Source organism: Peromyscus maniculatus, chromosome 1 (assembly GCF_049852395.1).
Source record: "Peromyscus maniculatus bairdii isolate BWxNUB_F1_BW_parent chromosome 1, HU_Pman_BW_mat_3.1, whole genome shotgun sequence".
Classification (NCBI taxonomy): Eukaryota; Metazoa; Chordata; class Mammalia; order Rodentia; family Cricetidae; genus Peromyscus; species Peromyscus maniculatus.
The window spans coordinates 149,887,553-149,911,112 of record NC_134852.1 but is presented as its reverse complement, the minus strand read 5'-3'; the positions used below and the strand labels follow the sequence as shown (position 1 = coordinate 149,911,112).

Sequence of the window (23,560 nt, the reverse complement as noted above, 5' to 3'; positions counted from 1 at the left end):
CATAGAGTATCATCAGGATGCCTGCCCAGGGATGCCTTCAGGCACAGCACAAAGGAAAAAGCTGAGATGCCATGGCAAGCCATGAAGATAGTACCTTTTCCCTTGGGGCCTTGCCCCTTGTCCTCCCTGTGAAAGTGGGGATGGGCACTGCATCCACCAGGTCAGCCATCCTCCCTGGCCAGTTCTAGGATGAGCTAAGGATCCCCACCCAACAGCAGAAGCTTCCTTGGGATATAGGTCAATCCTTGCTGGTGATGAGCTCAAGAATGGGCCTAGTGGCTGCCTGGAAAAACAGCACAGAGACAGGGCTTGGAGCCAGGGTATTGGCAACCCCACCCCACCCCACCGCCACCACACACACACAAACATCATAGCAGCACATGGAACGAAGCAGAGAAACAGAAACTATGAGCTGGCCCTGGAAGGGAGCAGCCACTGTCTCCCGCTCCCAGCACTGTGCTCCTGGCTTCAGGGCATGAGCCATCCTCCTTGGAGGAGGTGCCAGGGTGCTGTCCACAACATGAGCAAGTTGACCATAACCCAGAGGTTCTAGCCTCCAGTCCACCCACACAGCCAAACTCTGGACATGGTAGCATACACATGCACCTGGCAATGGACACAAGGGCAGGACAGGAGCTTTCAGCCCACATGAACAGTAAAAGATGAACATTGACTCCTTCACGAGAGGCATGGGGTGCTGGTACAACAAGCCTAGCTCTTGGGCTCTTCCTAGGAGCTATCCAGTGGCTTGTTTCTAAACTTCCTCTTCTGCTTAAGCCACCCTTAGGCTGACAGGTAGCTAAGGGATTCTGTAGTATGTAATCCTTTCAAATAGACCCCAGAGCCTGAAAAGGCCTGGTTGTTCTCAGTAGGAGGTGGAACAGCACCTGCAGCTCACACCTAAAGACAGAGCCAACAGCTGGAGGTCAACCTGCACAAGACAGACTCACATCTGCAGAGAGCAAGAAGCCCTTGTGGCATCAATAACCATGCCCACAACCTAAAAGAAGACACAAGAGCCAGATGTATTTTCTACACATTCTTCTAGGAGACAAATGTGAAACCAGTCTAACAACCTAGACGGGCTCAAGCCACACTGACCAAGGTTGCAGCCAACAAAAAGCAAGGCCCCTGTGACTGCTGTCACATCTTGAGGCTCAATGAGAAGGCTGTCTTACATCACCCCAAAAGGTACTCCATACATCTGTAGCTTAGGGCTTGACCTTCAAGGTCTCTTAGCAACTGTTATTGCAGCCAGAGAGGAGACACCAGCGGGACTGCATCAATATGAAGCAGTAACAGGAAAGAACCGAGTTAGAGGCAGCACTGGATCAGTTTCTATGGGATGATGCGCCTTAACTCAGTTCAAACCAATCTCTCAAAGAAAGCAATTAATCATGCACAAGAAGACGAATGTATCTCACTGCAAGAAGCAGTTTCTGTTCCTGCAAGGGGCAGAGACAGCACAGGTCAGTGCAGAAGTGAGCAAACACACATAAGTGGAGAAGGAAGCCAGGCTAACAGCTGCCTTTGGTCCCAATAAGGCTTTTGGTAAGCAGCCCCAGGCCAGTAAGTGTCCATGTTCCCTAAGGACCAGGACCTCCAGCAAGGTCATCTTCAGGAATAAGATAAGTAGATGAGTCACAACGCAAGTAAGGCAGGTTGGCCTGGACACTGACTTCTCCAAGCCCACAGGGAGTACACACAAAACATACACCCCTGGGTGTTCACTGCCGAGGGCTACTGAGTGGAAAGTGTTCAAAGGCCGAACACTTTCTTCAAGAGTCCTGAAGTGCCGATTTCTTCCTAGTGTCGGCTGCAGTGGTCAACAGTGAGAGTGTACAGGTTAGTTTGTCAACTGAACACAAGCTAAGGTCATCTGGGAAGAGGGAACCTCAACTGAAAAAAAAAAAAAAAGCCTCCATCCTATTGGTCTTTATGCAAGCCTTTCTTGATTAGTGATTGATGTGGGAGGACTCAGCCTACTGTGGGTGGACCACACCTAGGCAGGTAGGTCTGGGTTATCTGAAAAGAAAGCTAAACAAGCCATGGAAGCACACCAGTAAGCAGCATCCTTCCAGGGTCTCTGCTTCAGTTCCTCCTCCTTGAGTTCCTGCCTTGGTTTGTCCTTCATAATGGACATGAGCTATAAGATGAAATAAAGCCTTTCTTCCCCAAGTTGCTTTTGGTCATGATGCCTATCACAACAGAAACCTTGTTAGGCCAGAGGAGAACTCACTAGAACATGGCAACATGCAGGTACACGGTCTCCGGTTGTAGGGGTGCTGTGTCCTCTCACATGCTTGGAGCACGTGTTACAGAACGGCTGACTCAAAAGATACCCAGGGCATTCATCTTTCTGTTGGAAGCTGACCCACTCTTGGTATATTCCATCAACATATTAAGTCAACAAGAGTGCCCCCTTATGAGGTCCACCCGCCCCCAGGCTTACGAAAACAGGAGCAAAGCCTCAAACTTAGAGCCATGACCCAGGACACTCCGAAGAGGGTGGCCCCCATCTGTCTGCACAGGAGACAGTCAGCTCAGCTGTTTTCAGGTCATCAGCTTAGTGTCTACCAACTGCAAGAAGTGAGGGGGTAAAGGCAGGGGGTGAAATAGGAATACTCAAGAAAGGCTTCCCGGTGATTTAACTCTGAATGCATCCAACACCAACCAGAAGACAGAGAGAACCTAGAAAGCCAAAAGATCAGCAAAATTGGTAAAGCTAAATTAGACTGGTGAGGAAAAGCCTAAAGTCAGGAATGAAGGACAAGATGATCCAAACTCACGGAAGTGAAAGGAAAGGAACGGGTGTCAATCATGGAGCAGTGAGCTAAGCAGCCAGGTGCCAATCATGGAGCAGTGAGCTAAGCAGCCAGGTGCCAATCATGGAGCAGTGAGCTAAGCAGCCAGGTGCCAATCATGGAGCAGTGAGCTAAGCAGCCAGGTGCCAATCATGGAGCAGTGAGCTAAGCAGCCAGGTGCCAATCATGGAGCAGTGAGCTAAGCAGCCAGGTGCCAATCATGAAGCAGTGAGCTAAGCAGCCAGGTGTCAATCATGGAGCAGTGAGCTGAGCATTGAGGTGCCAATCATGGAGCAGTGAGCTGAACAGTGAGGTGTCAATCATGGAGCAGTAGCTACGCAGCCAGGTGCTATAAGAATTCCTAGCAGCTGGGCCGTGGTGGTGCACACCTTTAATCCCAGCACTCAGGAGGCAGAGCCAGGCGGATCTCTGTGAGTTCGAGGCCAGCTTCAGCTACCAAGTGAGCTCCAGGAAAAGCGCAAAGCTACACAGAGAAACCCTGTCTCGAAAAACCAAAAAAAAAAAAAAAAAGAATTCCTAGCAAGATACAAACAGTAAAGCTGGCTCAGAAAGAAAGAAAACTCTCAATAGATCATACACAGCCGCCCTATCTGTAACAGCCAACTGTCCATCAATACCCACAAAACGTGATGTGTGTCTACACAAAGGAATAGCACTGGGTCATGAAAGCAAATGAATCTTCAAAGTAGACATATAAATACCTAATCAGTTCATGAAGAAACTCAACATTGGGGAAATGCACATCAAACCACAAGAAGATGTCACAAATGCAACGAGGAGGATAAACTTAACCTAAGTTCAAGACCTGTAAAATAATTTTTAAAACATCAGTGAAATTAATTACAGAGGTGGGAAAGATAGTAGGAGAGTGAATAAGCAAGGTACAATGGTGAGAGAGAGATTTTATTTTGTATGTTTTCTTTAAAAAACCAATAAGATAAGAAATTAAGATGAACTCAACCTGATTGGAAGCACACCACTGCGATGGTAATACTCCTCTGAAGAAACTACAGACTCGTGAAAACCTCTGTCCAAGTTCAAGCTGACTTACTACAAAGCTACAGTAATCAGGAGAGTGTGTTGCCCGCAAAAGGATGGGCAGGTCAACCAATGAAATATAAATGAGTCCAGAAATAAATTTGTATATTCACAGCCAATTAAATTTTCAAGACGAGTGATAAGATGGTTCAGTGGGGAATAAGAATCTTTTTAATAAGTGCTTCTGGAATGACTAGATAGCCACATACAAAAGAAACAAGACCCCCTTCCTTATATGACTATAGGTCTTAAAGGAAACAGATGTCTTTGTAACCTCAGACTAGATACAAGCAATCAAAGAAAAAGCAAGGCATAGTCCATCAAAACTAATACCATCAATGCCTCAAATAACACTCAAGAAATGAATACAATACACCAAATTGGAAAACAAACTGTGAATCACAAAGTTGGTAAGCTAGCACCCAAAATATATAAAGAATTCTAATAACTCAACAATTCTTTTAAAAAGTTAAAATGTGCTGTGGATTTGAATCTTCAAAGTAGACATATAAATACCTAATCAGCTCATGAAGAAACTCAACATTGGGGAAATGCACATCAAACCACAAGAAGATGTCACTTTATCCCTAGCAGGACAGTTATTGTCAAAGATGAGCAATAACAAGTGCTGTTTAGGGATGTGGAAACATTGGACCCGTCACTCACTGCTAGTGGAACGTGAAACGGTCTGGCCGTGGAAAGCACCCAGCAGTTCCTCAAAAGCTAAGCTCACTTGGCCAGCACCTCCACAGCTGGGTTTACACCCAAGAAAACAGAAACCCGTGTTCAAACAAAAGCTGGTACGTGGATGCTCACAGCAGCCCTATCTGTAACGCCAACTGTCCATCAATACCCACAAAACGTGATGTGTGTCTACACAAAGGAATAGCACTGGGTCATGAAAGCGAATGAAGTATCACCAAAGCCACCCCATGGGCCATCCCAGAAAATACAGTGCTGAGTCAAAGCATCCGACAGGACAGACTGCTGAATCCCATTCACAGGAAACATCCAGAACCAGTGACCCAGAGACAAAAAGTAAATTCATGGTTGCCAGGGTTTCAGGGCAATGGGATGGGGGTGACTACAAGTAAGCATTGGGTTTCTTTTCAGGATGCTGAAGTACCCTGGAATTAGAGAGTGCTAGTGGTTGAACAAGCTGGTGAATACATGGAGGTGCTGAGCTGTATATTTTAGAACAGGACTTTTATGTTATATGAACTTTGTAATTTATAGATAATACTAAAAGAAACCAGTACAGACTCTTCCAAACGAAAAGGAGGAATGTTCTAGAGATATGGACACATTACACACACACACACACACACACACACACACACACACACACACACACACACACACGAAATAAATATTCAAAAGGTGAGGCCTCACTTACCCATGTGCTCAGTCAGTGGGGCTGAGGTAAGAAAACCCTGGTCCTAAGGAAGCAGCTGGTTTAGGCCACACCCACACCATGTGCACAAAAGCAGAACCCAATGCTTCACAAACTGCCAGCAGCCATGGAATGATGAAACCTTTCCATGGAGGCTTCTCTAGTCTGGTAATGCTGCTCAAAGGCAAGCACCACAAGATGCAAGTTGCAAGCTGAGCGAGCTAAGGACCCACAGCTCTTGGCCAGCCCAGGTGAATGACAAGGCCCAGGGTTCAGAGAGCACCTTGGAGGAGGCAACACTGAGCAAGTCTGGGAAGGACACTAGATCTACTCAATTCAGTCTGGGCTAGGCACAGTGGGCACAGATGCAGACGTGACTACAACTTCCAGAAGGCCCGTGTCCATAGACCCTGGGGACTCTGGGAAACTGGAAGTTGCAAAGGAGGCAGCAGCCAGCAAGTGCCTGGAAAGTCACTATCACAAGGTAGCTTCCACTCCAAAGGTCCCTCTGACTATCAGAGTCCCACACTCTGAAGGGGGAAACAAAGTCCTGTGGCAATGTACAGGGACTCGGCACACCCCATTAATGTTACATATACATTCTCCTCCCATCTGTAGAGTTTGCTCCAGCTCTGGAGAAAAGACAACCAGGTTCCCTGTATAACACCCCTCACTAGAGTCAATACCACTGCCACCATGTCCTGGCTCTTCTAATCCAGAGAACTGGCAGCAAAGTACCAAGTAGTCCAAACACCCTCCAGAAAGCCCAGATGGGGACACTGTTCAAGAGGCAGAAATACCAGAGCAGGTGTCATCCAGGCCACCAGGGATGAGAAGGGATCATGAAGGATTAGCTATGATCAGCCCCAGCACAAGCAGCCTCCACAAGAGCCTCATGTTAGTGTGTTCGTGTTTACTTGGTGCATGTGCCCAAACATTCCTGGGTCAGTCTCAGGAAGGCATGGACTCTTAAATGGCTCCTGGCAACCTAGTCACATATGTGCCTATGGGCAGTCAGCCCAGAGACAGAGTGCCCCTTCCTTTCCGGGTACCTCTACATTCTCCTACCTACCCTGCTTGAACACCATGCCTGGAAGCAAGTAGCTTTTTGTATAAAGTAAGAAATGAATGCATGGTGAGACTCTGAACCCTTTCTACAGTAACAGTAACATTGTGTCAGCTTCCCAGTTTGTCAGAGACTGACACTCTTGAAAGCACAAGACAGCCATGAGCAGCCTTCCAGAGGTTCCATCACACTTGGACAGCACTCAGAGTGAAAAAGCACATTCTGGGCAGTAACTCTGCAACTAGCAGAGAACCATGGCCAAATGACAGGCAGGCCTCATCCAAACCCAGATCTCTGGAATCCTTTGCAATCTTAGTGGAACTGCATGGCGGGAGAATAGAGGTTGAAAGAAAACTACACTAAGATTAACATAAGGGAGCTGGGTGCACGCCTTTAATCGCAGCATTTGAGAGGCAGAGGCAGGGGAATCTCAGAGTTCGAGGCCAGCCTGGTCTACAGAATGAGTTCCAGGACAGCCAGGGCTAAACAGAGAAACCTATGAGGGGTGGGATTAACATAAGGGGTCAGAGAGATGGTTCAGCATTTAAGAGCATTTGCTGCTCTTGCAAAGGATATGAGTTTGATTCCCAGAACCCACATGGCAGCTCACAACTGCCTTTAACTCCAGTTCCAGGGGATCTGATGCCCTCTTTTGGCCTCCAAGGGGACCTGCATCCATGTAGTTCACATATAAACAATCAGACACACATGTACACATAAATAAAAAATAAATCCCTTGTATATGCTTTTTGTTTTGTTTTGGGGGACAGGGTCTTGCTAGGTAGCTCTGGCTGGCCTAGAACTCACTATGTAGATCAAACTGGCCTTGAACTCACAAAGATTCAAATGCCTCTGTCTCCCAAGTGCTGGAATTAAAGGTATGTGCCAGCTAATAAAGCTTTAAAAAAAAAAAAAAAGATTAACAGAAAAGCAGCCAGCTGACAGAGAAAGCCTGGAAGTCCTTCCCAACCTGGGCTTCATACAACAATCAGAGCATGTTCAGGTCAATTTTTAGCAAAAGACTGGAAGCCCTTCCTCACCTGGGGTTCATATAACAAACAGCTGTTGCAAGAAAAGCCTGAGCTAAAGAAAAAGAGGTGGGCATTTCTATGTAAATGTCCTATAAAGGGTGGTGCTGCTTGTAGCCTGGTGCTTTGGGATCATTACCCTTAACTCACTAGCCCACTCCCACTCCCACTTCCACTCCCAGGAGGGCTTTCCTTCTTAATAAACTGTTTATTTCTTTTCCTAACCACGTGTCCCTGATCTAATTCAATTCATTGCCCTCAGACACAAGTACCTGGATCTTTCAACAAGTACCCAGGGACATTCTGGCAAGTAACTGTCAATTCAGATCTGCACCTATAACAACTGGACTTGTTCCATGAGCAGCACCCAGCCACGGGAGGTAAGCTGACTTCAGCAGGTGAGTGCTGAGCACTCTCCTACCAAGATGCTGCAAGCCGGGGTCTCATCAGTTAAGACAGGCCCCTAATGCAAATGACATCCCTCCACCGCACATCTATGTAGGCCACGAAGCTCACAGCATTTAGCCCCTCCAGAGTGTGAACAGGGAGGCCAGTGTTACACATCTATCTTACACACCACTACTGAAGAATATGGTCATTGAGGTCATCGAAGCATAGGTGTTGGTTTCCTATTGACACTAAGGTATAGCTGACCTCTCCCCAAGGAGAAGTGTATTCAAAAAATAAAATGCAAAGATCATGTGTCAGTGTCTTTGAGTCTGTTATCCACAGCCAGAAGTCCCAAGTCACTTGAAGCTTTCAGACTCCCTTAACCCCACCCCCAATGCAACCTCTCTTCTTCCATGGGAGCAGCTGCTTACGTGTAGATAAAGAAACGATTATAGTCCAGCTCAACCAGACTCAAGCCCCCACTCGAAGGGACAATAACAATGGAGCAGACATGGCATCCCACAACTCGCCACACTCTCCCACTAGACACAAACCCAAGCCAATGACCTTGTTCACTGTAAAGAAGCAGGGGCCTGAGAACCATTAGCAGACAGCACCTCTTACCCCATGGAGCTTGTTCCCACTACTGTCAGCCCTATCGCCGCCTAACTCCCCATTTCCTGACTCTGCTCTTGTGTCACAGAACCCCAACAGTCACCCCTCCCTTGCCTCTCCAGCTGGCTCTGATCCTCCAAACCAAAGCCTTTAGGACTCAGCTCCGGCCACCTGCACCAGGGACTTTGTGCTCTCCACAGCAGAGCATCTCTGTGCTCTAGGCCATTCGAGACTGGCTCCATGAAGACCTTCTCATTCAGAATTATGTTCCAAGGCTGGCAGAGTAGGGTTCCAGGCTGTGGGAAACGTGGGTCACCAGTGTCTTTGCAGGGGAGGCAGAACCCCCAAAACCATGAGGGTGACAGGCCTGATGTGCCAAGTACCTTGGACCATATCAAGTGGACCAAGACCCTCCGGCTGGAGGCCTCTCCTCACTCCCCAGCATGCCCTCCCCAGGCCCTGTCTTTCCTCTAAGATACAGCAGAGCCACGTGAACTGGAGCTCTGCAAAGGTAACAGCAAGCCGGTCTGGGGGGACCCCAAAGCTTCTGCACCAAGTGAGGCAGGTTGGGGGAAGTGAGAGCCCACCTGACACAGTGAGGGTCTCTCAGACAGCCTCAGGTCCGTCACAGGGTGCTGTTTTGTTTACCTTACTGGTCAGTTTCCATGGCTCACTCTCGTTTCCCACACACGAGCCGGTCCTTTCCTCACACCTGGACAGTCACAGAGTACACCACCTGACTGCAAAAGTGAGGGCCCCAGGTCGTTACAACAAAACAGGAAGTTATGACAGATCTAAAAAACCCTAACTGTGATGAAGGAGGAAAGCAGCAAAACATGTCCCCAGAAATGTGCCTGCTCCTCGGACAGATGCCATCCCAACAGAACAAGAGCTGGGAGAGTGACTCCAAATGACCCTAGATCATACACAGCATGGCTGGGCCTCACCTCCGAGAAGCTGGGAACACCTGACACTTCCTGAACTAGACAAAGCAAGTGTCCACTGAAGCCCCCAACAAAACTCTGTAGCCTGGAACCAACCACTACACAACCCCAAAACACCTCAGGGGCTCAGTGACCAGTGAGAGCAGCAACCTCTTCTTCCAGGAGAAGGTTCTCAGAATCCACAGAAGGAAGCTGCAAGGCTGACTCTCAGCACCTAGATGTGTGTCACTCGGGTGGTCAGAGCCAGCAGCCCAAAGATGTCCCTACTCTGACTTCTCATCCTAACTCATCATGCAGTCAGCAATCACCAAAATCCCAAACGGGAGATGAGGGAGGCTGCTCAGGGCTGAAGTAGGCCTCCCTGGCTCCTTCTCAGGACCTCAGATAGTATAACAGAGCCTGAAGCCCAGATGGACCCAGGGTCACACACCCAGGCCATCCCAATGGCCAGCTCCCAGAGAGGCAACAACCACTGCAGGGCAAAATGGCCCCGCACTGCTGAGGGGCCCACAGGAATAAGAAGACGTGCAATGGGCCAGCAAGCCTGACAGCCCATCACCCCACAGCCTTAGATAAGGTCAAGGACCCTCTTAAACAGAGAAATGAGAGCAATTCACCCATCCTCTTGTTCTCCCACCACTGAGGCAGCCACATGCCTCCCAGCTGCAATTAACACCCCCTACTCTCCTACAGTGGCTGCCCAGGTTGACAGGTCTATGCCAAGATAGCCACCTGCTACCAAGAATACCAGACCATCCCATCATAGACAGATGTTTCCCACCTAACCTCAAAGAATGCTACAGCCAAGTCCATAGAAACACCCTGCTTGGCAGCAATGCTCCTGCCCAGCATGCCACTAATTATCTACACAGCATGACCACAATCCTACATAGAGTGTGGGTAATAGGTCCACAGAGCTACAGCCACAAGGTGCCTCCCAGACCTGCATACCGATGTACAAACACAAATCCAGACCCCAGGGAGACGGTAATTGAGAAAGGGCAAGAATACCAGGTCAAGAGTCAGTGAGGGTCCTAGAAAAGGCCCACCTCACCCCCCAGAGATTGACAGGCATGGGCTGAACTGCAGGACCCCTTTCCCACTCAACAGTGGCATGTTCCCTGCACCTGTACGCAACAAAAGAGGATCTTCTACTGAGTTCTCCTGGGAGGATGCCTACTCCTGCTTCACCTGAATTAACTAGACTTTATGAAGGAGCATTATCACACCTGCCTATCTGTCCAGTAAATGGAGCCTCCAGTGTGTGGGGGGATCCCTGTACCCCTCCTAGAGAGGTGAGCAGGAGGATAGCAGCCATGGAGTTGCCCACCACAGTCATTGCCAAAAGACATTACAATAAGGCAAAGGAACAAACTTGTAGGATGCCTACTATTTAAAAGAGGCTAGAAATGCATAGGGCACTCCATGCCTACTCATCATCAGGAAGGCACCACCAGATGCTTGCACAGCAAAGGGCTGACTGAGCCCTACACATTGCCAGAAGGGTATGAAACTGTGAACAGCCAGAAACATACACACATACACACACACACACACACACACACACACACACACACACACACACACACACACACACTGTTCGATCAGTCCCAGGGAAGCAGGCACCCACTCCCATACAGAACTGTAAGCCCCAGGAAGACAAGCACTTATGTCCATGGAAAAATTGTTTACTCATTCACTGTACCCCAAAGGCCTGCCTACTGGGGGCGAATGAACCATGTGACCACACAGTGTAATACAGTTCAGCCATGAGCTAGACCAACTGCTGACACGCAAACTTGAGGAACCTCAAAAGCATCACACTGTGCTCAGTGAGAGAAACCAGACATCACTGGACATCATATGATTCCAGGATGTGAAAACTTCAGGAAAGACAGAATCTAGCAGGACAGCAGAGCTGAGGTGGGTGGGGCCAGGAGCTGGGGCTGAGCACTGCAGAGGGCCAGGCGGGAAGTGTTGCAAAACCGCTTCATGGCAACGGCTGCATAAATGCAGGCATTTTCCAAGTCACCGACCTGTACAGCCTGCTAGGTAAATTGACTGGTATGCACACTATTCCTCAATAAAACTGTTTAAAGGAAAAGGGGGAGGGGAGCTGCAGTCTAAGAATCAGACTCCTCCACTAACCACAAGAGTGGATCTGACCATACTTATCCCCATAGCACATGAGGTGCAAACAGAGCCAATGCTGACGTCACTGTGCCAGGGCAACACATTGCCTTTGGTGTCAGCTGACTTAAACACCTCCCAGCCTCTGCCTTCATCCAGACATGGGTATCAGCAACTTCAAGGAAACTCACCAGGTCTCCACTCCTGGAGAACCCCAAAACATGCACAGTGCTGCTGTCAAAGGCCAGACATCTGGATGTAACGTATATGTTGAAAGCCGTCAACAGGGAAAAACGGCATGACAAAGCAAAGCCTGGAATCACTTCAGGTTGGAGAAGAGGGAGGCAAGCAAGGAGAAGTCTAAACGTATTGCCCACAGCCAGGACACAAGCTGGTCCTGAAAGGATCAGTGACGGCCGCTGCCCCTGCAGGGATCTGGAGGTGTCCCTGGGAAAGAACAGTGGTGGTTCGGAGGCCACAGATGTAGAAATGTTTCCTACTTGAGCAACCAGCACTGTGAGGGAGGAGAGGGAACAAGAGCATGAGCAAGGGAGACTGCACCAATGCAGAAGCAAGGTTTCTGGGGAGTCCCAAGTGTTCCAGCAGGCCAAGGCAGCCAGACAGCAAAGCTGCAGGGGATGAGGTTCCTCTGGGACCAGTGCCAGGTCATACAAGAGGCTATAACCGTTAGCCACATGCGTTCAGGCTCAGTGAGTGGTTGGCCAGCCATCTGGCAGCAGCTCGGCACCCAGAGACATACTGAAGATGAGGCTGCTGTCCCTAGGGGCCCATAGCAAGTTCCCCACATGGAATGAGGAGGGCAGAGGCAAGGCCTCAAGAACCTTGTGCTCACCCAGTAACATTGACAAAGACATGTGGCCTCCTCTCTGCTTCGGTGTCCTTAACCAGATTTCCAGGTGATTCTGGCTTGCTAAAGCATCAACAGGCAGGAGCAGAAGATGACCCAGGGTCACAGGTCAAGTGAGTGGGGGGATGGGGCACTGAAGAGATGGCTCAGCAGTTAAAAATGCATTGCTCTTCTAGAAGACCCTAGTTTGGTTCCCAGCACCCATGTTGGGCAGCTCACAACCACCTGAAACTCTAGCTCCAGGGGATCCAATGCCTTCTTCTGCTCCCCATAGGCACCTACACACACATACACAAACACATGTACATGGAATTAAATATACATATATTTTTAAAGAGAAGTAGGAGACTCCAGGGTCCATGCTGACTTGTAATGTGGGCTATCTGAGACTCCAAGAGGAGAGAAAGGCCTGAGATCAACTTGAAAGGGCTAGCACATCAGTTGGAAGGTCCAACCATGTGAGGTAATAGACTTGGAGTTTGGGATGCAAATGGTTAGGGTCAGATTCATCATGAAGCCTGTGCTCTGGGGTGTAGCCAGTTTAGAGATGGAGTAGGGCCAGACCAAAAGGCAGGAGCTAGTCCAACTGTTCCAACATGAAAAGGCAGCTCTGTTCTACACATATACCCCAGGACAAAGGGCAGGGAGAATAACCCAGAGCCTCAGCAAAATCCAAGGAAAGGCACCATACCCTCATCAGAGAGATAAATCAAGAAGACAAATGCCTCAAGGTCACAATGGTCAATCAGTATGCCGGGACACTGCAGTAACTACCCCATGGAGACACTCCTGGAAAGAGTTGAAGGCATTCCATTTGCAAAAGAAAAAGCAAACCCAGAGGCAGTGTGTTCTGGACTTGCAAAGCACTAGTGTCCTGGTATCACACTCAGGGCCTATCTCCGGCCAGGAATCCCCTTATATCAAAGATTAAGCCCAGCCTACCCAGAGCCCCTGCCAGGGCCTAGGACCCTTTCTTTGCATTATAAGGGTTGATCTACACAAGATAACTACCCAATCATCCTATAGAGGACCAGCTGGCACACCTCCTCCCTATGGCATAGGGGCATCCAGCCATCACTCCTCCAGTGGCATGCCACCTCTCAAAACAACCTTTCACAGCTTAAATGTTGGAGGAGCTACAAAGGCACCAGGGGTGTACTCATCACTAATGCCAAGCTGAGGCACAACAGTGACTCAAGTGTCTAGAAGATAAAGTCCAAAGACATGCTCACAAAACAGAGCAGTTGTGAGAAACTGTGGGCTAAGGACCAATGGTGAGAAGCCAGCCTCCCACAGAACCCACAGGGATTCTGTATTAATCTGGTGCACAACACTCCCAATCTGCCAATACTACAGTATTATTAAATCAGAGTAAGATTTCCATATCTGGATCAAAATTATCCTAGCATGAAGACAGGCAATGGCCTCACATTGGTCCGACATTGTGGGTACTCCATTCTCATTCATCATTAAGGAAAGCCCAGAAAGCTTTCTCACCACTGATTCTTGTCAGGAGGTTTACACCAGCGTCCTTAGTCCTCTGGATGAAACAGTTCAGCACTGTCTTCCCTGAGAATTAGTTCTGGATCTTTCTAGGTTTCACCATGCCTGGAGGCCAAAACCTAATCTACTCTCCAGGAAAGAGGAGAGTCCAGAATGGCCACCAGACCTTCTAAATTCCCTCCCTACAACTCCAAAGGTGATGCTTGCAAGGCAAACCTTTGACCTTACCTGATTACCTAGCAGTACCAAGAGCCTGGCCAGCACAAGCACCTCTCCAGGCCTTTGGAGAGTGTCAGTGTGAGAGATTCCCAAGTATCCTAACAACTGAAAAGGACTCAACCACCGCACTGGGCGGGGGGTGGGGGTGGGGGGTCCTGCCTTCTCTGTCTCAAGCACACTGGTCATTCAGTGAGCTCACATCAGGGCAGGACACCCAGTGTGAGCATGACTGTCCTTAACAGCACAGGACAGAAGGCGAACACCTCAGAGCTGAGGCCATTTCCAGAGAGAGCCCACACTCCGCCAGCTGTAACTTAGGGAAGCTGGCTCCTCTTTGCAAGTCAAAGCCTCTCAGCTGTAGTCTCACTGCTGGGGCCAGGGACTCCTGAGGCCTTTTGCAGAGGCAGTTCTGGGATGGGTTTCTGTGACTTCTCAGTCAGACCACCCAGTCCATGAAAACACCCATCAGATTCCAGGCCCCTCTCTGCCACTGGGAGGAGTTGCCCCTCATGATGAGAGTGCTGCAGTGTCTATGTGGACCGTGTAAACACAAATGCCCCCAAATGTCACTGGGCCATCCAACAGCTCTACTCAAAGAGCTTACCTCAAAGATGAAAAAATACAAAAAAAAAAAAAAAGATGAAAAAATACTTAATATTTCAAGCCACCCCCATGCACCCAGGCCCCTCAGCACCTCTGGAGCAAGGAAAGTAGGCCACAAGGAGAATGGCAGTCCAACAGGGGAATACTGCACCCTCAAAGACCAGTCAGTAACAGAGAAACACATGGTTCCAGTTCCTTTATGCTGGGACAAAGTTGGGGTTGGCGGGAAGCATTGCATGGAAGCAGACGACCACCAGGTGTATCTCTAAATTCTAAACATTGTATCTCAAAACTCTAAACACTGAAAGCAGCCAGGAAATGATGTCTGTGGAAAATCACCTGTGTTTACAAATCAGAAATGGTTTCATACAGTGGTCAGAAGCGCCAGCAACAGTAGCATAAATGTTGCAATACTGTCTCACTTGATCCTACCACCCTGGGAGACAAGAGCCCTACCACCCTGGGAGATAAGAGCCGTCCTGTCTTACTCCCCGCCCCCCAGGAGTGGGGGTCGACACAAGGTTTCTCTGTGTAGCCCTTACTATCTTGGAACTCACTTTGTAGACCAGGCTGTCCTCAGACTCAGAGATCCGCCTGCCTCTGCCTCCTGAGTGCTGGGATTACAGGTGTGCACCACCACCCAGTGATCCTGTCTTACATATTCAGGAAACTTGACTAGAATTCAGACTGTCTGCTGAAATCTCCGCTCACAAACAGCAGTGTCAAAAGGAAGAATGCTGAGACTCCTTAGCTACCTACCTATCCTGAGACCAACCAGGGTCAGTGGAGAGACACAAAGTCCCAGTTCCTTCACACTGGGAAGTGGGGGAGGGGGGGTTGAGAGAGCATTCACAACACGGAAACAGATGACCACCAGGTATATTTCAAAATTCTCAACATTGAAAATAGCCTTTTCCTGCAGGAAAGGCCAGGCCACTGGCAGCCACGTGCTCTGCCAATGAATAAAGAGACAAGTGAGCCAGCCCTACTTCAAGAGAGTGCTGGCAGGAAAGGTTCACTGGGTAAGAGCATGCACTGCTCTCACAGAGGACCCAAGTTCAGTTCCTAGCACCAGTTCCAGGAGACAGGTGCCCTCTTCTGGCCTCCATAGGCACTATACTCATGTGCGCGCGCGCGCGCGCACACACACACACACACACACACACACACACACACACACACACACGTAAGAATAATGGGGTTTTTTGTTGTTTGCTTGTTTGCTTTTTTGACAGGGTTTCTCTGTAACTGACAGCTCTGTAGACCAGACTGACCTCGAACTCAGAGATCCACCTGCCTCTGCCTCCCCAGTGCTGGGATTAAAAGCATGGACCACCATGGCCAGGCTAAAAATAACTTTGTAAAGAGAGATTGCTGGTCTTCTGTGGAGCCTGATTGCAGTGGGCCTGGATGGGCCCTCTGTGCTGCACAAGGCCATCTTGGCCTCAGCTTCAGCTTCTGCCTCTCTCTCCTGAAGCTCTGGGCATCGAAAAGAGAAATGGAATCTAGGTGAGGAAGGACCAGAAGATGAGCATGGCAGGGAAGGTATGGCTTCACCTGGTATACCACCCTGAGAAGTAGGAAAGGAGAAGCAAATGCAGCAGCATTTCCAAGAAACCAAGTCTTAGGGGGGAAAAAAGAGCAATGGGTTAGGTACTGGGGAGGATGTGGAGAAACCAAGAACCACTAGGGTGGATGTGAAATGGAGGGAGGCAGGGAGCTGGAGAGTTGGCTCAATGGTTAAGAGCACTTGTTCTTGAAGAGGACTTTAGTGTGATTCCTAGCACCCTCACAGCTCAGAACTGTCTGTAACTCCACTCCCAGGGAACCCAAAGCCCTCTTCTGACCTCTGTGGACACCAGGCACATATGTGCTACACAGACGTACAAGTAGGCAAAACACAAACCTAGAATAGTAATATAGTAAATAGTAATACTATATATATGGGGGGGGAGAGAGAGAGAGAGAGAGAGAGAGAGATGGGAGAGCCACGTATAACCAGCCTGTTGTCTCCAGCAGCAGGACACAGTTTCTTCAGGACTCAGCAAGTCCTCTGCAAGGCCCACACACACCCTGAGAGTTGAAAACACTCATGCGCAAGAACATATACACCAGAGTTCACAACAGTTTTCACAACCAAGATGCAAAAACAGTCCAAATGCCCACTAACTGATCACTGGACCAACACAAGCACACATGAACAGCTGTCCATCCACAGAAAGGAATGAGGCAGTGATGTATGCTATGACAGGAAGAATCCTGATGACTTCTCGCTAAGTTTTTAAAAAAACAAACAAACAACAACAACAACAACAAAAAGCCAGACACAAAAACTACATGCTCCACAGATCCACTTCCAGGAAGCAGGAACCTCCAGAACAGACGAATCCACAGACGGCAGACATACAGTTAGTGGGCAGTAGCAATGGAGGGTGACAGCCAATGCACAGGGCTTCCCTTTGAGGTGACTTGAATGTTCTTGGGCTGACTGCAAGGACAGGACCCTAGTACCGACACCAAGAGTCTCAGAGTGCAGTAGTATGGGGCAGAACCTGAGGACATGAGTGAGGTGGAGACTGCCCTCATGAAGGCTGCTATGGAGGACAGAGCAGATCTGTGGAAGCCAGAACTACAGCCCCTTCCACACTGATGGGGAAAACCTGGCAACGAAGACAACCCCGAAGAGGCAGGAGGGAGAGGCTGTCTGCCTGAGTCTCTCCCCGCACAGCAGCCTGACTTGCCTCTCTCTACCCGAAGGCTCAAGAACACCTGCTGACTAGGGACCCTTGCTCCCCACTAACACTTACTGCCAGTTCTGCAAGACCACGTCTGCCTGGAAAGGGCCACTTGGGAGCAAACTAAGCAAAGCAGGAAACCAGCTCCAAATGACATCTGATTCTGAATCTATAGCAGGACCAAGGGCCAACAAAGCCTGACCGTAAAAACGTGAGGAGAACGCTGAAGCAAGCCTTCCGGCATTTACCTTCTCCATTCACTGCTAGTCAATGTGTGAGGAGACTAGAGCTAGAGACACATTGGTCAAAACACCAGCCAGGTCAGCAGAACAACCGTCGACATGGCCCGGATCACCCATTCCCTCTCTCCCAGGGACACCAAGTCAAAGTAGGAATCAGTGAGAGGCAATGTGGCAGTCACTCCTAGTGAGATAGAAAGTCGCAGGTGCCCTGGCTACCTGGAAAAATACTTCTGAAGGGTCACCAGCTGGGACAGAGGCCCTCAGAGAATGGGCTGAAGACTCTTCTCCCAAAGAGTGACCTCGCCAAGATTGCCTTTTCCTAACACCGTGTGATAACGTCAACTGTCTCACTCCAAACCAAGGGCCCGTGGAGCTTCTCTGCCCTGGGGCTGGGTATAGAGCGACCAATCCCTCTGCCAGCAAATGGAGTGTCCGCTGAGTGTTTTCCGCTTAACATTTTCAGTTCTGACATCTAACACAATGACTATTGATAGTACAACACATACACACACACACACACACACACACACACACACACACACACACACACACCTATTAATGGGCTTACATAGTTTTTAAGAACATGAAACAAAAGTCTGCCTACAGTGAGGCATTTGGACAACACTCTAAGGTCAAAGGGCTAGAAGCAACCTGCGGGCCCTGAGCAGCACAGCTCACTAACTGTAGTGGGCCACCCTGCCAGGCAAGGATGCCAGCCAGGACTGCTGGTGAGACAAGAGCAGGCTGAACAAGATGTTCTGGAGATCCCAGGGTACTGACGACAAAGCTATGATTAAAATTTACATACATGGGCTGGGGCCTATAGCTAAGCAGGGAAGTCCCGGGTTCAAACCCCAATTTAAAAAAAAAAAATTACATGTTATTTTAAGAAGGGTCACCTCTGAATTAGGAAGAGGAAAGGGGCATCAGAGGGAAGACTTTCAAAACTACAAACGCAGAAACAAACTACCTACTGCTAGTGCATAAAAGGAAAAAATGCCTCCGGAGCCAGCCTGACTGTTTCAAATCGGACACTTTCCTCCTGGGAACCGACTCCCTTAAGCGGCAGCTAAAGCGCTGTGCTGGGCAGGGCAGAGCTTGTTTCCCACAGTGCAAACTCCTTTATAGTCCTGCAGACTGTTGGAGAGGCATGTCTGTCATCAGAGGCACCAAGGGGCACACTCAATCACAAGCACGTTTTCTGAGTCTAGTAGAACCGATGAATTAGCATCGGCCTCACTTGAGAATTCGCCGTTTTCTCTCCCCAGCTTCTTTCCCACAGCACCCAAACCCCCACCGAGGAAGCAGGCCCCAGGATATGAGTGTACCCTTCTTGGTCATTCCATTGAGGGTATGACTGCCCCTGGAGACTGGTTCAGAATTAACTTAGGTACAATTCACCAAGACAAATACACCTTCTAGCTACAAATGCAGTACAAAACTCCAGAGAGCCTTAAGGAAAAAATAAAAATTCAGAAAACATGTTGCTAAACGAAAGTGAGTTGAGCCAGGCTTGGTGGTATACCATCTTTAATCCCAGCAGAGGCAGGTGGATCTCTGTCTGCCTGGTCTACACAGTGAGTTCCAGGCCAGCCAGGACTACAAGATGAGCTCCTGTTCCAAAAAGAACCCTCTTTAATATCATCAGAGAGAAGTATGTATGTATATATGTATGTATATGATTGAAACACAATAAAAACTCTAGAACTCAGAATCAAAAATTACTAGAAAGAATGTTTTCATAGCAAAATTATTTTCCCTTGGAGATGAAAGTGCCCCACCATGCCTAATTTTCCTGACATTTCTGAGGCTTTGAAGCCACAGCTAACGGATCTGAATCATCTGAACAAAACCACGCTACAGTGACATGTTACTGGAAGGCCTAGAATAGAATGCTAAATATATGGGCACACACCCATACAGGCCCTTGTAGAAAATGATCACACGTGAAACTACATCAAGTTGTCTATAACTTAAGAGGGTAAACAGTGCCTCTCCTGCAGGGAACTAGAACACTCACATGTTTATAAGTAAAATCACAAAATACAGCAATAACGCCTGCCTTTTACTAATAAAAACCAAGTCTACGCTGTCTGAGAACTCAGCTCAACGAAACTCCTCTCCCATGCTTGCTGCCAGGAACGAAACAAGACCCTCCCCTGAAATCTACATCAGGCCTGTATCCAAGGCCTGGCATTGCCCCAACTGTTCACCTAGGCAAGAGGAGGGAGAGAGAAAGGGGGGTATGTGGCTTCACAGTTCCATCTGTGACACTACCCTTTCTTCTTAAACAAGCATGCCACTTGGAGCCGCATTCTGCTTTATTTGGGTTGGCAGTTTAAGTACCAACAGCAGGGTGGCACCGTGGCTGCAATGCTGAACTAGGTCAGCCTCAGCCTGCTCTAGGGAGCTCCCAGTGCCCCAGGCCTCAGCTCCCTTCTGCCTCCCAGAGGAGAAAACCCAGGGTTCCAGGGTGGGACTGAGGACTGGAGGCGCAGTCCCAGAAGATAAAGGCCTTTGGCATCGTTTTTGGCCTTGAAGAGCTTTTCAGCACCTTTTCATTTAGTAAACAAGGAATAGAAAGTCCTCCATGGCTTGACTAGAACTGCCTCATTTGAGAGCTAGTGCGATTACAAGTAACACGGCAAAATAAGGGTGCTTCACATCTCAGGACTCCCCCCACCCCCAGGAGACAGGACCTAGGGATGGGATCTAGGGACCAGGACTCAAATGATGGAGCTCAAGGTTTGGGGGTGAGGTCTATTGTGACTTCGTGAGGAAGGCTCCACGGATAGGGTTGGGGAGCAGAATTAGAGGCCAGGGTTCATGCTCCGAGGCCATGGATAGGTGTAGGATCTGAGGTTTTAGGGTAGGGACTCAGAGTTCAGAGTCACTGTGGTCTGGGTTGAGGGGAGAAGGAACCAAATGCTGGGTTTCTGGAGTCAGAATTCAGACTTTGGAAATCAGAGTCAGAGACTGGGGGGTCAGGACTGAATCAGGAGACCTGGGGTCAGCATGTGGTTAGGTTTAGAGGCCAGGGCATCCAAGTACCAGGATTCTGGGTCAAAATTCCAGGTCAGTACTTGTGGCTCTGGAGTTCGAGAGCAGAAAAGGGATAGAGATTTGCTGTCTCGAGATCACAGCAAGGTACCAGCATCAGGATTCAAAGATCCAGACTTAGGCTGGGTTCCTGTAGTCTGCGTTAAGACAGGGGTTCAAAAGCTGGGTCTTCGAGTTTGGCCTCGGGAATCAGAAAAGCGGTGTCAAGGTCTGGGGCGTGTGCTGGAAGTTTCCTGGCCTAGGGTCCACCACTATGGGGTCAGGGTCTGGGGCCTGGAGGATCCCTGATCGGTGTCCCCAGCTGTGGGTAGGGGGGCATCAGAGTCACACGTCCAAAAGACAACTGGCCCGGAGTCCGCGGCTGTAGAAGGCGCTGTAGGGGCCGGAATTTAGGGTCTCCAGCTGGAAATGGGGATGTCAGGGTCCGGGGCTGGGAGACTCCTGGCCCGCAGCCGCCCCTCCCTAGCCGACGGCGCGGCACTTACGTCGTCGAAGAGCGAGCCCACGTTGGCCGTGACCAGCAGGACCGCGGTGCCGGGGGCGGCCGCCTTGCCCGCCATGGTGCCCGGGCGGAGCGGGCGCTGGACTGGGTGGCGGCGGCCGCTTCCTGCGGGGCCGGGCGGGCTGGGGTCTCGCGGGGCCGCGGGGCGTCAGCTGCGCCGGGGGACAGCACCGGGGCGCATCGCGGGCTCCGCGGGTCGGACCGGGCCTGGCCGGGGCTCCAGCCTCGCGGTCGCTGGCTCTTCGCTGCTCCGCGGCCCCGCGCCCGCTCGCCGCCGCGCCTCACAGCGGCCCGCGCGCAGCCATTAGACCCGCCGGGAAAGTTCCCGCAGCCGCCGCCGCCGACTCCGGCTGGGGCAAGTCCCGCCCCACAGAGGGTGGGACCGTAGGAGGCGGGGCTGGTGGTCGCGCCGAGGGCGGGGCCTATGGATGGGGCGGGGCCTGCGGGCAGCCTACGGGCTTGGGGCCTCGGCTCTCCGGCTCTGGGTCAACTGGAAGGGCGGGGCCTCGAGCCCGAGCCAGACTGAGAGGGCGTGGCCTGTGCAGGGGCGGGGTCTGCCTACAGGAGCTAGGCCTAGGGTGGGGCGGAGCCAACACCAGAGAGAGAAGAGGCGAGGCCTATGGGGCATTCCTGTCAGTCAGGTCTCAGGGTCCTCCCCAGGCTTTGCCCCGCCCTGCCGCTGTTACGCGCTTATTCCAGCCTCCACTCCCATGACGTCACGACCCTGCTACCAAGGCACCTCTTAAAGGAGCCGCGAGCTGGGGAACCTGTAGCCCGCGCTCTTCTACCCGCTCTAGTTGGGAGCATTGGAGCTCCGGAAACCTCGGTCCTTGCCCGAATGGAGAACGCGACTCCAGCCGGGGTCCGGGCTCTTGGCGGATACGGTGAATCGGACGTTGGTGGATCGTGGGAGGGAGCAAGGTCTTGGAGAATTGGGGAGGAGCCTCCTTCAGCCCCAGCTCTGGGTCTGCAAAGAGTGGGTCTGCAGATTAAGTGTATGGGATTTTGCAATTTCCTAACACGTCCACCCAGTTCCTTATGTAGGACTTTGCTTACAAGACAGAAAGCTGTTGGCATCCAGAAACAGAAAAATTAAAAATCGTTTTAAGAAACAAGTGTATTGGTGTACTCCTGTAATCCCAGCACTAAGAGGCTGTGGCAGGATTGCTGTGAGTTCGAGGCCAGCCTGGGCTATAGCTTGAGACCATATCAAAAAAAGAAAGCGGGGCGGGGAGGGAGGGAAGAAGGGAGGGGGAAAGAAAATTCAGAGTAGGTGCTGAGACAGCCAACTGCAGTCCATATGCCACACCCAGGGACAGTTCCCGGAGTTGAGGTTGTAGTCAGTCGGGAATTTTAACCACCATAGAGAGCTGGGGTGGATGGGAGGTATGCTGGTTGGAAGAGTAGAGTCAGTCCTAAATGTAGAAGGAATCAAGAAATTTCTCCGAGGCAGAGTCAGTTGATCCTGGGACAGAACAAATAGTGAGCTGAGCTGTCCTAGCTAGTCTAGGCCACCAGAAAGCCCTGTCCAATGGGACTGCTGCATCTTTGCCTTAGGGAAGGCATCCACCTTAAAGAAACAGTGCTACAGACATGCCAGAACCCTTCTGCAATGAGAGTTCTCCTGGTGGGTTCATTCTTTAAATTTTTATTTAGTTTCGTGGCAAGTGCTCTTACCCACTGCGCCATCTTGCCGGCTGTAGATGTACTTTTCAAAGGTAACAACTAATAGACAAAATTAATTTTAGCAGCACATTTGCTTAACCCAATAGATATAAACACCATCCAATGTGTAACTAGCGTTTAGCAATGTTAATGAGCTTCCCACAGCAAGGCTTTGAAATGAGTATCTGGTACTTGCAGCACAGTGCCCAGTAGCCACATGGTCTCAACCAAGTGTTTTCCAACTCTTGGCACCATCCAAGAAAGATTTCAGAGATGAGACAAAGTAAAGAATTAGGAGAAAGCATTGCAAAGAGGAAGTATGTGTGCAAGTGAATGTGTGCAAGCTTCTAAAGAAAAATCTATGGCTGTGACTTTGGATATCCTGTCTTACTGGCAAGCTTTGGAAGAAGTATTGAAGAGGTGAAGTGGGGAGAGAAATTCCAAGAAGGAATTGACGTTTTCCCAAAACAAAGTTTATTCACTCCTCTGTCCTCGTGGGTTTGGGGATGTCATGATGCCGGATGTATGATGGGACCAGAGACGTAGAAATGCTGTTATGAAGACTCAAAGACTGTTAGCGCCATGTTCATTCCGGGTGTCTGTCTACACGTTGCCCAGTCACTTGATGTGCCCTAGCCCTACAGGGCACTCTGCAGTAGCATCAGACTTGAGCAGTACTGCACTCTGCTTCTTTCCCCCTCTCCCTCCCTAATCCACCTGACAATCCTTTTTAA

At 49.9% G+C, this 23,560-nt stretch overlaps 1 protein-coding gene across 1 annotated transcript in view; it reads right to left on the bottom strand.

The window, feature by feature from the left end:
* Positions 1-21,346, bottom strand: part of Inpp5a (inositol polyphosphate-5-phosphatase A) — a 201,108-nt gene extending 179,762 nt beyond the window's left edge. The window contains exon 1 of the mRNA XM_076554691.1: positions 21,145-21,346. Coding sequence (XP_076410806.1) covers positions 21,145-21,219 — 75 coding nt within the window. The 5' untranslated portion in view covers positions 21,220-21,346. The remainder of the gene's footprint in view (positions 1-21,144) is intronic.
* Positions 21,347-23,560: the final 2,214 nt, after the last annotated feature.